General features: G+C 37.5%; 2 protein-coding genes across 3 annotated transcripts; both read right to left on the bottom strand.

Annotated features, from left to right (window-relative positions):
- Positions 1 to 830: 830 nt before the first annotated feature.
- On the bottom strand, positions 831 to 9,400 carry LOC122316908. 2 transcript variants are annotated; one of them, XM_043133753.1, is made up of 7 exons: positions 9,261 to 9,400; positions 8,481 to 8,922; positions 7,360 to 7,401; positions 2,455 to 5,027; positions 2,272 to 2,359; positions 1,369 to 2,174; positions 831 to 1,080 (listed from the first exon to the last, which is right to left on the bottom strand). In XM_043133753.1, exons 4-6 carry the CDS (start codon positions 5,025 to 5,027, stop codon positions 1,389 to 1,391), a joined length of 3,447 nt encoding a protein of 1,148 aa, XP_042989687.1. In that variant the 5' UTR covers positions 7,360 to 7,401; positions 8,481 to 8,922; positions 9,261 to 9,400; the 3' UTR covers positions 831 to 1,080; positions 1,369 to 1,388. The 2 variants fall into 2 exon arrangements, with proteins under 2 accessions (XP_042989687.1, XP_042989685.1); XM_043133751.1 differs by lacking the exon at positions 8,481 to 8,922 and having other exon boundaries at positions 9,261 to 9,398.
- On the bottom strand, positions 9,027 to 10,306 carry LOC122316910 (thioredoxin-like protein CDSP32, chloroplastic). Its single transcript, XM_043133755.1, has one exon. It carries the CDS (start codon positions 10,079 to 10,081, stop codon positions 9,191 to 9,193), a length of 891 nt encoding a protein of 296 aa, XP_042989689.1. The 5' UTR covers positions 10,082 to 10,306; the 3' UTR covers positions 9,027 to 9,190.
- Between the last annotated feature and the right edge of the window lie 7,252 nt (positions 10,307 to 17,558).

Genomic DNA, 17,558 nt, shown 5'->3' with positions numbered 1-17,558 from the left:
AAACGGATACTGACATTGCTTGCATTTGCTAAAATGGCCCAGCAAGAAGTAACCCAAATAATCAACATTCATGTTACTACTGCATGATCACATTTGTAGTTGGCAGGGCTGGTATTTATATTGACACTGGGACTGACAATATTTGGACAGATCACTTTCTTTAAATTTAATACAGCCATGCAAATAGTAGTTGGGTGGTTCATGTTTGTGGCTTTAACCAACTCTGCTCCAGCACAAAGCACTACTCTATTTCAGCATCTGTGTAGTATTGAAAGCTGATTTACCAGATTTCATTGTGTACGATGGGACAATAAATCGAAGGACATTGGCATTAAATCAAGGATTTAATATGCGGTGTGTATTCATCACTCCAACTGTATAGAAATGATGGCCAGTTTAGTATGGAGTGACTGATTATTTGACTCGCCTCCCATTTCCATGCGTGTACCAAGAGGGAAAGTCCAGAAATAACTTTATATGTCTCCCAAATATGTGTCTTAATTTTATAACCAACAGATGCATTGTAAATGCTAAATTCTGTGTCACTACTTTCCCACCTTTCCTGTTGCTTTGATTAAAGTATGAATCCGGTGAACAATACCCCTTCTTTCATCTACTCGATGAGGTCCATTATTATTTAAGTCATTATTATTAAATGTTAGTGGGGGTAACTTCCTCTGTTGCAGGTTCCCAGGCCCTAACATGCCTTTACATGGATAGCTTCTAAGGAGGGGCTATCCACGTTCAGCAATCTTAAGAAAAGATTATGGGTCAGTCAATGTCGTAATTATAAGATGCCTAATTCTGTTTATGTGACTGGCAATTAAAAATAACAAAAAATCAACTAGTTGCTTTGAACTTCATATGGCATGAACTTTGAAAAACATCGACATTTGTCTAACAAGCAACATTCAGAACTTGAATTATAACAGGTATCCATGAAATAGGCATGTTTCCTCATTGCAAGTCAAAGTAAAGAAAGCATACAGACTGGCCCACTGTTTCATCTGTCTTATGCATAAGTGATGGGCTTCCATGAAATAAGGTGAGCCCTCGGCATTGACAATAACTTAACGCTGTCTGCAAGCCAATTAAATTAAAACCAAGTCAGGCACCAATATCATATAGAGATGAAAACATTAATTAATCAAGTTGGTACAACGATAGTTCAGTAACATAACAACATAATAGCATCATCGGCGTGCCGTCCACTTGTCCTCATTAATTATGAATTCAAGGGAAAAAAAATCCCTTGAATTAATAGCATCAGTACCTAGGTAGAACATAAAGAAATAGAACACGAACTTGTAAATCGAAACCAAGTTCAGCAACTATCCTGATGCTATTTAAACCATCATCGAAACTTACCCATTATGGGATTGAGGTTTTCAATCAGTACCATCGCCCTCCACAACATGTATGTTCTCCATCCGAAAACCTTCGTTTTCATCTTCAACATCAATGTGGTCATCATCGTCGGGATCTCCATACACTTGTGCATGTGACATGGTATTCGGATCAATGAGCAACTGGTCAGAATCCCCGCGGGTCAGTGGATTGAGCCTCTCCGGGCTAGTTTCATTAACAGATGCATAGTGCCTAACATCAGTGTCACTCTCGTCTTCTGCTTCAATAGTGTCGGACTCATCATCATCATCAATGTAATCCTCATGCAAGTCAGAGTTTTTTTGGCAAATATTGTAAACATTCCTATTGGTTATCTTGTGTACCGCGTGCCAGCTTCCCCCCCAATTCGGGTCCTTGATGTAAAATACTTGCAAGGTTTGGCATGCAAGGGCGAAAGGCTCATCTTTATACCATTGCCGGTTGGTATTAACACTCGTGAAGTGGTCCCCAACATGTATCCCCCTTCTTGTATCGCTAACGTCCCACCAATCACATTTAAACATGAAACACTTACGCCAACCCATGTAGCGTAATTCTATAATATCTTGCAACACACCGTAGAAGTCAATAGGAAATCCTTGATGTTCGCCATGAACAACAACCCCACTATTTTGGGTGCGGCGACGCCCTTCGAGCTGTTTCGTGTGAAACCGAATTCCATTCATTATACAGCCGGCATAGGATGCGACAAGTGGATCTGGACCACACGCTAATGCAAATATGTCATCGGTCACAGTGGGGGGACTCTTTCCATGCAACTCGGCAATCTAGGATCGACGCATTGTTTCTATCAATAAAGGTATTATCGAAAGACTTAAAATAATATAAAGGGATATTCCTGTATATGAAAAAGAGAAATCTTACCATTGTTCTGAACCATGTTGGGAATTCAATTTGGTGCCTACGCTCAAAGTTACTTGGGTCCTCTTCTTTCATCTTGTTAAGGTGATCCCTACACCATAGTTAAAAAACCAGAACATTAAAACATTATCCAATCACAAATACACAAAAATTCAGTGCTGAAATGGACAACGAGGGAGGACTTACTCTAAATAGTCCTCAATCTCCGGACAATTATTAAGGACGTACCACGTGGCCTTGGCCAACAGAGAGTCGTCTAATTTTGCCATTCTTGCTGCCCCTAGTGGGCGCACCTTTTGAGAAAAAACCGATAAACTTGGCTCCACGGGGCCCAGGCCAACTGTGTCAGTGTTTCGTTCCTCTCGATTATGTCTCGTCTCGATATCATTAAGGTACATGGAGCAAAATGTCAGGCACTCGACATGCAAATATGCCTCAGCAATTGAGCCTTCTGGACGGGCTCTGTTGCGGACATACCGTTTGAACTTACCCATATACCTCTCGAAAGGGTACATCCACCTGTACTGGACAGGTCCTGCTAGCAAAGCCTCATCTGGTAGATGAATAGCGAGATGCACCATGATATCGAAAAATGCAGGTGGAAATATCATTTCCAGTTTGCAAAGAATGATGGGAATATTAGCTTGAAGCCGTTTCAAGACTGTTATGTCGAGTGCTCGTGAACATAATTCTTTGAAAAACGAACTCAACTCTAATAAACATCGACGCACATCAGGTCGTAGGTACCCACCAATAACAACCGGCAACAAATATTGCATGAAGATATGACAATCATGGCTCTTCATTCCCATTATTTTTCCTTCAGTAACGTTGACACACCGGGCAATATTTGAGGCAAAGCCATCAGGAAATTTAACTTCTGACAACCGGGCACAAAAACTCCTTCGCTCAGTGACGTTTAACATGTAACAAGCAAGACTCATAGAAGTTTGATTACCATCATGTTGTATATGTAATTCTTTCCTTAGTCCAAGATCCTCCAAATCCCTACGTGCTGCAGCGGTGTCCTTACTCTTGCCTTCAATATTCATCAATGTTCCCAAAACATTATCACAAATATTTTTCTCAATATGCATGACGTCTAAGTTATGTCGCAATCCCAAGTCTAACCAGTACGGAAGTTCAAAGAAGATACTCTTCTTGGTCCAATTTAGTTCATTGGGGGCACGTTTTCGCTTCTTTGCTGATTTACCAAACTGCACATTCGAGACCTCATGTAATTGCTCCATTAATGCTTGTCCCGTTATAATATGCGGTTGCAGACGGTGTTCCTCCTTACCATTAAAAGCTGACTTTTTCCTTCTCCAACTGTGATCTCGCACCAACCACCGACGATGGCCCATATAACAATGTTTCCGGCCATGCACAAGCCAAAGTGAATCTGTTTCAGAGGTACATGTAGGGCATGCCAACTTACCCTTCGTGCTCCAACCAGAAAGATTAGCGTATGCAGGAAAGTCATTAATGGTCCAAAGTAATGCTGCCCTTAATTGAAACGATTCTCGCTTGTAAGCGTCATATGTATGAATTCCCTCTTCCCATAATTCAGTCAACTCATCTATTAAGGGACGCAAGAACACATCAATATCATTTCCCGGTGCCTTTGGTCCAGGGATTAATAATGACATCAATACGTATGGATCTTTCATGCATAACCAAGGGGGCAAGTTGTAAGGCACAAGTAGTACTGGCCAAATGCTGTACGGTTTGCTCATATTATTGAATGGGTTGAACCCATCACTGGCTAGACCAAGTCTGACATTACGAGGATCCTGGGCAAACAAAGCATGTTTGTCATCGAAGTCTTTCCATACAGTGGAATCAGCTGGATGTCTCATGAAGTTAGGATCAACAACACGCTCTTCTGCATGCCATCTCATGGATTGGGCAGTCTTCTTTGACATAAACAGCCTTTGCAACCGCGGCTTCAACGGGAAATATCGGAGGATCTTTTGGGGTATCCTCTGTTGGTTAGATGGAATTGAGGCCCACCTAGATGCATTACATTTAGGGCAGTGATCTTTATCAGCAAGCTCCTTCCAAAACAAGGCACAATCATTTGGGCATGCATGTATTTTTGTATAACTAAAACCCAAACCCTGCTGTAGGCGGCGAGCATCGTGGTATGAGGCAGGGAACAGTGCATGAGGGAATGCCGCTTGCAAAAGCTTTATAACCATGTCAAAAGACTTCACAGTCCAACCACCAACTGTCTTTATGTGAAGCAACTTCACTATGAATGATAGCTTTGAGAAGTTTGTGCAGCTTGGATAAAGTGGTTTGCTAGCATTGTCTAGCAACTCTTCGAAGGTGGGGTGTATCGGATCATCATAGGTGTGTCGTGAAGGCCCTCCATCAAAATTCAAATCTGTTCTACCAGGATTGTCCATAAAGGACCCCACACGGATGTCATCTAACATCTCATCTACATCATCAATGTAGTCATTGTCGTTATAGGCAGGAGGAACTTCTTCCTCCGAATCTGTGGCATCAGAGAAAGTTTCCTCCTCGCCATGGAATATCCATGAGGTATAAGAGGGATCAATACCTACGATGAACAGGTGATCCTGAACCACTGCAATGGGATGGAAAGTACGATTTCGGCATCTCCTACATGGACACCTAAGGCAGTCTCTACCGGGGGCATGAGCCTTCGCCATATCTATGAAGTGTTTAACGCCTTCAGCATAATCGCTGGAACGCAATCTATCTTCAATATGCATCCAAGCCTTATCCATCTGGTTGAGTGAGAAGGAAATGTACAAGTTAACAAGGGTATGAGGAAATTCTTGTTACACAGTGGACATAAAGGAAGTTTGTAATGGTTTATTGCGAAACAAGTTGAACTTCAACAAGCATTATAAATCGAAGGAAATAAGTTGGATCAATGTCATGGATTGATCATAAATCGAACAGTTATTAGGGATTTATAACTGTCATGAACTGTTATTGAATGTGGGCATAAACCTTCATCATTGAACAATCATGACATTTGATATGGTTGTTTGAAAGGGTGGTGTCATATGACCTGGGAAGTCTAGTTATGAATTTAGGGGGTACATTTTAGCTGATGATATAACCTAGAATATTAAACATTATTTCTGTATTATTGTAAACTGGGCGTTTGGTAATTTATTCTTCAACCTCTGAAAAAGAGAGACGGGAATGTCAATGAATACAACATGATATAGCCTTTAGTGTAGTAATTACCAAACGCCACATGTATATATATAACATATATATATATATATACAAATATGTATGTATATGTATTATGGATTAAAAGAAAAGTAAGAGTAGATCTATGAACAACTATAGATAATGAAATCAATTAAGAGAAGCCGCATCTAAGTGTGCTTTGAGAATCAAATGGAATACAAAGGAAAACCAGTTAGGGGGATTATTTTCATTGCAGATTCTGAGAAGCCCAATCTGAACAGAAAGTTTATACCAGTAAAATAGATCCTCCTCATCTCTATTTTTTTCCAGCATTATAGTAATCAAATTTAAGTTTTTAACTAGGCAATACATAAAGTCCATGATAAACCAATGGTGGTAAAAGAGGGTTTGTTCACAGATGGACAGTTGAATTTCAGGACTATCACTGCTTGGGAAGTGATAGGGTTCAACAGAAACCCCAGAAAGTATAGTTTTGGAGGCTGCATAGACACATAAAAAGACCCTTGTAGATGATATGCAAATGAGCAACGCAACCCATATACATTTCATAAACTTACATCAAGGGCTAGTGCAGTACATGTCAACCAGAATACATTAATCTCAGCTTCACTTTGCTCCCTACTTAGATTAAAGTTTTCACATAGTTTCAGATTTAGATATATAGACCTTGTATAGGCTTGTATAGCATGTTAAAATCAGTCTTCCTTTCCTACAAATATAACACCCAAGGACACAGCAACCATAATGGACTAGTGGTAAGCATATTATTCCTGCCAAGAATAGGGTGATGATTTAATTTGGGCTGGCAATAGCTATGACATAGGCAATAGGTTGATGTCCAACAGTGTGTAATCGACCCATTAACTATGGAAAAGTCAAGTTAATAACAATGTTAAATTAGGTAATTATCGTGGGTAAATTGCAGGTGAACTATACTTCATTATGACTATTATCGTCACATAACCCAAATTCTGATAAGTCAACATGTAAACATCCAGATTTCGGCCATATTGATGACATATAGATTTATTACCATGATTTATTGGGCAAGCACTTTGCAGTTATAGAGTTCTGCAAAGTGCAAAACAGAGAATCTAGATGAAATGGATAAAAATTCTGCAATAATTTCAGGGCCACATAAATATTTGATGGAGACAAATATAAACCTCTGACAGTTTTTAGGTTCATGACGGGGAACTTTGGATGTGAAGTACATGGACTAGCATACTAAGGTAAGGGACCATTTTACCATTTCAAACTAAAAACTAAGCACAAAATAATAACAATTTCCTAGAAGTCATTCACAAAATCTCTATGCAACCATAGAGATGAAGGGGAACTTTGGATGTGAAGTACATGGACTAGCATACTAAGGTAAGGGACCATTTTACCATTTCAACCTAAAAACTGGCCCACAAAATAATAACAAATTCCTAGAAGTCATTCACAAAATCTTTCCAGCATACCATAGAGATAATCTAACCAACCCCACCAGCATCCTGCATTGCACAACCAAACTTGTGCATTTGGTTAATCCAAGTTTAAAATTTTGACATTCAATAACTTTGTAACTAGAAAGATGTGCCTTTATTTCACCCATGACTCGTGGGTAATGAAAATAACCATGTCCACAACTCATCACACTATCCAACGTTGCTGGTTGAAGTGATAATTTCCACTGCTCAGTTTAAACACATATTGATACTTGACTGATAATGTCAAAATATGTTCATATTGATGATGATAAACAATATATGGTTTAGTTTATGAAATGCAACATAGTCAAAAAAATGAAAAATCGAGAATAAAAGAGTGCATATATGGCATAGATAAATCAGCAATACATTAGTTTTAAAACCAATCAGCAAAGGTGCAGGATATAATACTCACCTTTGTGTTGTGTTTTTAAAGAGGAATGGCTACAGCAACACCCTGTAAAGCCAAAAAAGTTGAGGCATTAAATGACAACCCAAGAATATTTGAGTGCAGACCAAGTTGGAAAGACAGCAACATGCTATATTATTTAAATACATATTTGGGATTACACAGGGGTGAAATTCACATTCGAACATCTAAACTTTGAGTTACAAGGGTCTACACTGTTTTCTTGCTGGCCGAAATACTCATGGGAAAAAGTCAGATAAGCCACTATATCTAAGAAGGTTTCCCATTTAATAACCACAAAGGGCTGGATAATTGTGTTAATAAAGCTGAATTTTTCCATTCTGTGCATTATGATTAAAGTTCTCAATTAAGATCTCAGTGGAAACATGTGGTCTAACATATTTCTTGCCTAAATAAACATGCACAAAAAGCTGACCTGAGGCATTACGGCCGGAAAACTGTATAGATATACTCCGTGTTGGAACCAACTTGTCCCACCTATTACATATACACATATAGCCACAAATATATGTGTATATGAATTAATATATATGTATATGTAATAACAAACATGTTATTGCACTTAATGTAAACACCATTATGTAATTTGGATCAACATCCCTACAGATCTAAGGGAAGACATCACAATATTTTTTCTCATCCAGTTTATGCATGAGTCTCAACTTGCTCCTACCAATCTCAATATCTATACATGTTTCTAGCTCCAACAACTTCATTAATTTGCTAATAAATTAAGTTTTCCTCGTCTGTAACAAGGACTTCATGAGGAATTTGGGGAAAAAACTGGCCTTCGCAGGGTGAAGACCTCAAGAATGTGCCAGCAGCAGGTGTTTACATAGATTGAAAAATTTAGGACAACTAGGGAAAATTCTCATCCCAATTAATTAGCATACTGATCATGATGGGTTGTTCGAACACGTTTCTAGCATGCGGATAGATCTAGCTAAAAGAAAGGTAATTGCATTTTCGATTTGGCATGAAAACTCGACCTAATTATGTCTATTCGGGGCTAAACAAATACTCCCACAAAATTGTGATTTCCAAACCGGGCTCAATCACCAAAGATCAGTTAACACAGAAGAGTCAGAAATAGGCAAGGGATTTACCAAGGGGAGAGGGAGAGATGCTCGATTTCAAGAAGAGAGATGAACGCCCTACTCGTTACTGGCGTCACCTGGCGTCAAGTGAGGAACGTACCGGCAACTGTGGGGAGCTCGTGGACGCCGAAGGGGGGCGGCGCAAGGAAACCACCGTCGATTGTATGGACAATCTGAGAGTATTCGACCTCCCACCAAAAATCGCAGGTCCCAACTCGGCGTGTATGTGGTAAACGAAGGAGCAACACACTGACCGTGTGAAAAATTTTTGTTTATTGGCCACTGCTCTAAAAGGTAATGTGCAAAAGCTTTTAACACGACAGAGAACTCGTCGTTAAAGGCAACTGTTTGACACGGTTTAATTCTCGCCGCACGGAATCTCGTGTTATATCATTAATTTTATTGCGTTGATGACTTTTTGTGCCATAAGCCATCTATTCCCCACCAGTGGCTGTCATGGAAAGGAAAATCGTGGCTAATTGCCAAATTTCTTGTAGTGGAACAAGAAGAAATCAAATCCAACCAAAGCAAAAAAGTTAAAACCCAAAATAAGAATAGATATTTCAATCCCCTTCGTGAGTTTTCCTCATGAGGAATTCAAATGTATATTGAAATATATTAGTTCTCTTAGTTCATCATGTATAAAGCAATAATACAATCCATAAAATTTGTAAAACCAGATTCGATGATCATTTTGCCTCACTTCGTTTAAAGTGATTTTATGTCACACGAACTCCTTGGTATCTAAGGATCTCACCAATAAGCTCCCCCTTTCCCGAACCCACATACCTTCCGCATACTTCACCATCTCTGATGAACAAAAACGTAGGCACCTCCACCACGTCCATGTCCTTCAAGAACTGCATGCAGCTATCGTTCTCATCGCCATTCATGCGTGCAAAAACTACAGTGTCAGTCATCTGCCTCGACAGCTTAAGCACCGTTGGGTACACCTTAACGCATGGCCCGCAGTGCTTCAACCCCACATCAAGCACAATCAGCTTGTGATCAACCTTATGATCTTCAATCAACTTCTCCACATCCTCCCTGTTGTGTAGTTGCTCCACCGCCGAATGGTTATCTCCATAGTATAATACATCACCCATAAGCATATCTGGGCCAATCCCCTCCTCTTCGTGGATTTTCTCCATGCTCTTGTAAAAGCTAAAGTGTGGGACTTTTTCAATTTTCTCTCTCTTGCAAAGTTCCTTAGTCTTATCTGATTCATCGCCCATAACCAGAAGGAACTCTACATCGCTGCATGTCCGACTGAGGTCCACCATGAACGGGTAGATTTTACTGCTGTGGAAACTGTGGCTGGCCGCGAACTCTACCACTACGAGCTTGTTTTTGGCCATTCGGAGGGCTTCATCGAATTCTTGTACGCTGTGGACTTTCTGTACTCTGTCATCGGCTTTAACTTTTTTAGTGCCAGATGCTGCTGTGGCCTTTGTAACGAAGTGAGTTCGACTTCTGATATTTGTTTTCGGTAGGGGCTTCGGTTCAGTCACCAAGGGTAAGAAGGAACTGCGGAGGCAAAGAGGATTGATTTTAGGGAGAGTGGCAAAAGACGAGAGTGGTTTGGATAAAAAGTTCGTGATTGTGGCCATAGAAGGAGGAGAGGGGGAAAGTAATCAAGAGCAGAAGGTTTGTTTGGAGATGGGAAGGGAAGAAGAGAAGAATTAAGGTCTGCTCGGAGATGAGAATTCAGATCGAGATGGTGATGCAGCTAGGGTGAGGGGGGGGTACTGGAAAACAGAAAGAGCTACGGATTTGGAATGCAATTCTCAGTGACCAAAAAATCATATCCAATCTTTCGGTGTATGGTTAATTATAGTCCACATATATGAGGCACTATGGCGATATTCTAGTCATGATCTTTATCGTTCTTCTGAGATCCTCCACTCGGTCCAAAAATATCATAGTAGGATGGGTGGTGGGGCGCCCTCGTGATATTAAAAATCCCATCTGGTTTTTATTTGCCAGTGGATTTTTTTTAATAATTAATTTGCCTGTGGATTTGCTTTAAAAAACAAACTGAAATGCGGACGTAAAGTCGCCTTAAATTTAAAACGACGGGGATTTTCTCCGTGCGTAGTATCTACAAGTACACGACGAAAATATCAATGGGCATTCCACAGTTCAAATTTAAATAAGGAATAAGTAGGGATGTTCACCCGACCCAACCTGAACCGGATTAGTGATGTTTCGACCCGACCTATTTCGTTTCCACTACTGAATAGGATGTTCCGAACCGTTACCCGTTACCCGATTAACCGGCCCCTTTTTGTTTTGGGTTTTCCGTTTTAATTGTTTTGGTATGCTATAAAATACATGGTTCATTTCACAGTGGCACTACTCTGTCTTTGAATACCCAAACCCAAAATGATGGTTCACCTTCTTCTTCGCTTTCAAGCCAAACCCAGATGGCTCTCTCTATTGTACGCAAGGCTGTAGTGTTCTTCGTAGGCTTAGAGCTATGGCAATTTCATCTTCGGTCTCCGTGGGACCCTCGTCAAAGGACTAAGGAGGTGTCGTTTTCATTGTTGGGGTTGAAGTTGTTGAAGGACCGAGGATATTTGGCTTTGAGCTAGGGTTGGGATTGGGCATCTCTTTGGGTTGCAGAGTGGAAGCAGAGATTCCAGCACAATCAGGCCTCTTCATGGGAGAATCTGCGAATAGTGAAGCCACCTCTCTCTTCAATTTTTCTCAATTATTTCTTCTTACTAGCTTGTTTAGCTTTCTTCTTAATCCGCGAATAGGGTTTTTTTTTCCCCCTTCATATACGTTTTTTGAGCCTCCCTTGTTCATGGAATACAACAATCAGTGTAAATTTGAGTGTTCATTTGAGATCTTGAGAATTTTTTTGAGTGAAATACGCGGGCTCATTTGTTTTGTGTTTATTTGAGATCTTGCGAATTTTTTTTTGAAGTGACTTCCATTGGGTTTCAGATCATCATGTATTTTCAGATCTCGCTAATGGTCACTGAAATGCTTACCTGCTAGGATTTACGAGCAAGAAGGAGAGAGTGAGAGAAACGGGTATCGAGTAAATTTCGATTAAGTCAAAAACGGGTACGGCCATTTCCACTTCCGAAGAACACTAGAACGGTTCGGGTTTTTTTGGTTCGGGTCGGGTCGGTTAAATCGGCCAGTTCGGGTCAGCGGTTTATTTGTTCACCCCTAGGAATAAAGAGAGAGATATAGATACTGTTATGAACGTGTTTCACCGTCACAGACAAATAATCACTTGCAATAAAAAAAGTATAGTGGCTTTAGGTGTTCGTGGGGACGCCTCTGATATTTAAACAAGTGATTCCAGCGAATAAATCCTTTTAAATACCAATGCATTAGATAATCATTACGTATATAGATTCTTTGTTTATGTAGAGCCTATAAAATGTTTGTTATTATGTGATAATGGACTCATCTGTTATTCAAAATTCAAACTTATGGATAAATGGTTCATTTGATATTTAGCTCAAATGGTAACCAACATTATCCAATATAATCCTCAAGCGAGTATCTCGTCAGCCTAGTCCTTTCACAAAAGAGCAGTGCTACTTTGCCGCTCAGAGTGCACCGCTCATTTTGATCGCATGTACATTTTTTTTTCTTTCGGATTTTTTTAATATATTTATAAAAAAATACCACACACTTAAAATTACTTCCTTAATTACTAAGTAAAAAAAAATTTTAAAAAAAATTGTGAACAGCAGTCACTTTGAGGGGGTATGGGAGAGGGCATACAAGCATTTTCTTTCACAGAATGGGCCAAGAATCCAATAAGCGGCCCAGTATTCATTGGGCCTCTCAAGGTGTTGTGCCCTCTCCAGACACATTGGAGCATTAGCATTAGAATAAGTAAATACAAATATAAAATTTGGCTAATATCACATGTTTTGCATTTTACATATTCCATTTAAAACATATTTTCACGTTGAATTATCAATCTTTTAGCTAAAATAATAAAAAAAATTATTAATTTAATTTTTTATTATTTTTATCTAATTTATTTTTCTCCTAATTTACAGTTCTACCGATCATATTTTAATTAATAATCAAATTATAATTAAATTATTGTTTAAATGAACATATCTTTAATAGTCATTTAATTCTAATAACTACAAATTTTGATGAAATTAATTAAGGCATTAACAACAAACCAACGTTCAAATCAATTTTATGAAATTGAAATCGCTATGTCTTTCAAAGATTCACAGCACATTTGAAGGCAAAAACCATCAAGAAACTTTGCTACTGAAATTGGATCGTTTACAGTGGAATAATAATAAAGAATTGGATGACTTTGCTACAGAAACCAGCCAAACATGGCTCCCGGTCCTACCTAACTAAAACTCAAATTCATGCGTTCGGATGCCCAATCCACGGTAGCATGATTTCTAGGAATATCTTGCATTTTAGTCAATTCATTGTCATTTGGTGAAGTCAATGTAAGGTAGACTTTGCATTATTATTGATAAAAGTTGAGGAAGGGGTTTGAACCCAAGACCTCCATTTTGAAAACTTGGGTTAATGCTTATCACGTCACATGCTTTTGACAGACTCTACATTATTTATTATGTATTTAATGTAGTCTAAAAAATTCCCTCTACAATTATTAATACTATGAGTAACCCACTGTATATGATTATATCTCTTCGACTCTAAGTTTAATTCCCTATATAGAATGATCACTAATTCAAATTATAAGTCGCAAACTTGAGTAGAAACAAGACTACTCATTGTATAGCTCTAGGAAATGAACGGGTTTAAGCACGATCACTGAAATAAATAATTCATATTAATGGGTGCTTTCTTTAAATAAATGTTCATGCTAATCTTTTTATCCTATGTTTTCATGTCTGTTCAAATTTCGTGACGAGAGCCCAATAAGGCAAGACCGAAAAGAGCTAGCTAATACTAGGTCCAAGTGGCCTTCAAATCCAGGAAACCCAAATTAAGAGGCCCATGTTTTTTTCTCGACTGGCGACTGGAGCACAACATTACCCGGAGCAGTGCATTTAAAGCCATCCGTGCATTTTTTTGAATAACCAAAAAGGCTAAATAACCTCCGAAAAAAGAAATTAATATCTTATGAATACAACTATAATTTTGGGGGAAAAAAAAAAAAGACAAGGGAGCATAAAAATTCCCGAAAATGCTACTATATTGTCTGGATTTGTCCTCTCATTTTGGTCGTTTCTATATTTATATTTTTTTAATTTTTTTACTTAATAATTAAAAAAGTGATGTTTAATGTATTGACTTTTTTTATTTTTAAAAATATTTTAAAATATTAAAAAAATATAAAAAAAAAAAATCAAAAGAGAACCTGCTGGGCAGTAGCCTAGCATGACTCTTTCAGAAATATTCAAAGGACAAATAACTAGGAAGGATAGATCTCCATAAGCCTTTGTACCTAGCGGGTAAAAAGGGTCCAGTCTGGTTCGGGAGGTGATGGACCTCAGTCCATTTTCTCGTGACCAAACATTCCTAAGGACAGGACTGGACCGGTAGCAATCAGTCTAGTTGATCCAATTTAATTTTTTTTTTTTGAAAAAATTGATTAATAAAAAAAATATTTAAAATATTAAATTAAAATTAAGTGACTTATTAATGTGGATTATGTAACTAACTCAATAAAAAAATATTTTACATGATCAATGATAATAAATTTGATGAAAATTAAATTATCAATTTATATAATTATTATATAATTAGTTAATTGATATTATATATTAGTTAATTGATAGAATATTAATTTGTTAATAACATATTTAAAATTTTATATTGTTAATGGTGATAAAATAGATGAAAATTATATACTAAATTGTATAATTATTATATAAATAATATATTTTTTATTTTTATTTTTTATTCAATCCGGTCTAAGTAGAACAACTTTAGAGTGGGATCGAACCGAAATATCTAAAACATGGATCAAGACGAATCAGTCTCAGTCTGCGTATGCACAAACCCTTGACACGCATGGGCCATGGAGTAAGTGGCTTGAAAATCAGAGGGAACGTCAATAAAATCTGGCAAAGTCTTGCCGTGTCGGTACCTTTTATGCAAGTCATTAAATTAAGAGATGCTTGGGAACATGATGAATGAAAAATTTGTAAATAGTAGTGATATTAATTTTGAATAGTAATAAAATGGTCTTAATTATGATATTTTATAAAATTTTAAAAAATAAAATTAAAATATTATAAATTGAAAAATATTACCAAACATCGTTAAGTAATACGCGATTTGTTTGAAGGGATGGAACCTACATTACAATGGAGAGAGCATCTAATCGTTGGATTTCAAACGGTAAAATTGTAGTTGATGTGGAATGAAAAGACAACGACGAAGCTTTAGGGGTAAAATATTGAGGATTTTTCATGGGTCTTGATTTTTTAAATAAGAAAAATACTTACCTATCCATAATATCTATTGAAACAGTGTATTAATTATAATTTATTTTTTACTTAATAATAAAAAAGTATTTTTTTAATAAGTTCATGATCTTTTTTGTTTTTTAAATGTTTAAGAAGTCTAAAAGAATGTTATAAAAAAAAATCAAAATCTACTTGCAAGATGAAAATGCAACTATCACTCAACAACAGATCAATCATTCAATAATATCTGAAACGTACAATTTCCTTAATCTTTGATCTTTGAGGGAACAAAAAATGCTAATTGCAAGTGCTTGGGGGCAACCAGCGTGCAAACAGTTGTGTCATGTCAGTGTATTGTCATTTTTTCTTCCCCCTCTCTCTTAATTTCGTGCTGTCTCTCTCTTTCAAAATTTTCAGCTATAATCATTCCCTTTCCAATTTCTCTAATTTCTCCTCCGACTGACCACTCCCTCTCTCTCTCTCTCCATTCCATTTCTCTCTCTCCCAATATAAGTAGACATCCACCGTTAAACTTCAAATTACTATTTTTCTTTCTTCTTTTTTGGAATTTCTTTTTCTTTTTTTTTTTTTTTGCATTTGCACGCACAGGGAAAAACATAGATTGGTGACTATTTTTGAAGTATTTTATCTGATTGCTCTATATGACCTTAGCTTTTGATTGGAGCTTTTTGCTTTTTGGTAAAATAAAAAAACACTGAAGTTCATTGTGTTGATTGCTTTTCTTTCTAGCTTCTACCTAGTCAACATTTTTCCTCACCGTTTGGTTGCTGGGAAAAATACAAGAGAACGGAAAATGTAAAATTCAACGGATTAAGCTCGCATTATTGGTTTCTTTGCTCTCAAGCATGAAATTTTTTCAGTGAGTAGAACACATCAATTTTATCTTCATCTTTGTGTGTAAGAGAAAAAGCAACTAGAGAGTGGTGCTCAGCTTGTGTAGGAGAAAAGAAGAAGAAGACGCGTCGACTCAGACCGACGAGAAGCAAACGCTTTGGGATTTCATTTTTTGTTTTGTTTTTGTAAATACGCGTCTCGTCTGTAAGCCTAAACTGTTAGTACTTAGTATTATAGCAGAGCTGCTTAACTACTGTTCAACATTTTCCCATCCTCCTATTCCATTTCTGATCCTCAATTACCGACGATTCAATTTTCCTTTTCCATTGTTTGGTCCGATTGTGAGCTGAAAAGCATTGGATCATGTCGATGTTCAATTCCTTCTTCAACAACGGCTTCAAAGCTACCAAATGGTCTCTCTCTCTCTCTCTCTCTCTCTCTCTCTCTCAATTTACCTATTTTATGTGTTTAATTCTTTTTGGTTTACAACTCAGCTGAAATTTTTTTTTTACCTTTACGTTTGAGTTTCTTTTCTTTGTTTTTCTCTCTTCACTACCAACGGTGAGATTGCAAATGGTTTGGATAATCTATATTTTGTAGATGTAGAAAATGGGATTTCTTTTACTGATTCGAAATTTCCTGGGTTTGGAAGATTAGAATATAATTCCTTTGTATCTGTCTGTGTATGTATATAACAATAAAACCCAACTAAAATTGACGATTCTGAGAATAAAGTTGTTGAGGAATAGGAGAGAGCTTCATATAAAGCAGATGCGCCGTGACATTGCCAGGCTTCCGGAGACGGAAGGGTTCAGCCTCTATTGTTCACCCACTCACCGAATAATCTTTCTTTACTTATTTTTTTTTTCTTAGTTTTATTTATTTTTTATTACAAAATATACAGCCGTTTACCTCCCGCTTGTACCCAACAGAACTAAGAATTATTCTAACTTACTATTATTCTACAATTACTACCCTTCACTCTACTTTGAAGTGAAGAGTAGACGTTGAAGAAAAAGTGAATTTATTATTTTTTTTCTAAGCAAGTAAATTTTATTAAAATAGAATATGATATATGTTAGAGAGGGTGGGGTTCCCCAATAAAATACCCAAAAACATCAATCATAGTTCAAAAGTGATAAGAAAAAAGAAGAAAAAAAAAAACAGGTTTTAAGACCAATTTTTTTAGTCTCTGCCCAAGCCCTATGAAGAGGGAACTGTCTCAAAAGACATTTTGAAAGTAAGTCATCGTTGGAGGCAATGCAAGCAGATGCACTGTAGTTAAAAATCTTGAACTATTTGTTGATGAGGTTCTTAGTCTATTTCACAATATTCCCGTTTAGGAAAAGTAATAATCTAGATACTGATATCAGAATGATAGATATGCAGTAGTGGATTAGTTAATCCACGCCTCTGGAGTGATGCGTGAGGATCACATGCTGATGGAATGGAGGTGGGGTCAGGCCAATCTGAAGGATCAGAGGGTAGGGAGTTTGTTGGTACGACGCATGTAACCGGCAGAGCTATTGGAGCGCAACAACGCGTGAAGACTAAGCACGAACACAAGCTGCGCATGAGGGCCACATGCAGACATTTTGGGCGCGGTTCCACTTCATCCTAATAGATCAATGGGAGAGGAACATCATGGTAAAGTGTGTATCGACTGATCAAGGCCGGAGTGCTACAAATATGAGAAAATCTAAATCGATAGAAAAATACTATCATAGAAGTATATTCACAAAAAAATAATAGAAAGTAAAAGGAAATGGAAAGGAAGTCTCCGGTGACGGCACTTGGAAGGATCACTTTTCTTTTAGAGAGAAGGCATAACTTCTTTGTCTAG

The sequence above is a fragment of the Carya illinoinensis genome, chromosome 7 (genome assembly GCF_018687715.1).
Source record: "Carya illinoinensis cultivar Pawnee chromosome 7, C.illinoinensisPawnee_v1, whole genome shotgun sequence".
NCBI classification, from domain to species: Eukaryota; Viridiplantae; Streptophyta; class Magnoliopsida; order Fagales; family Juglandaceae; genus Carya; species Carya illinoinensis.
This window is presented reverse-complemented; position numbering and strand designations above follow the sequence as displayed.

Excerpts from the sequence above, each read along its gene's own strand:
- LOC122316910 (XM_043133755.1), bottom strand. The coding sequence starts at position 10,081 with ATGGCCACAATCACGAACTTTTTATCCAAACCACTCTCGTCTTTTGCC.
- LOC122316908 (XM_043133753.1), bottom strand. The coding sequence starts at position 5,027 with ATGGATAAGGCTTGGATGCATATTGAAGATAGATTGCGTTCCAGCGAT. Across the intron at positions 2,360-2,454 it reads GAGATTGAGGACTATTTAGA|GGATCACCTTAACAAGATGA; the intron begins GTAAGTCCTCCC and ends ACTATGGTGTAG. Across the intron at positions 2,175-2,271 it reads CAACATGGTTCAGAACAATG|ATTGCCGAGTTGCATGGAAA; the intron begins GTAAGATTTCTC and ends CGTCGATCCTAG.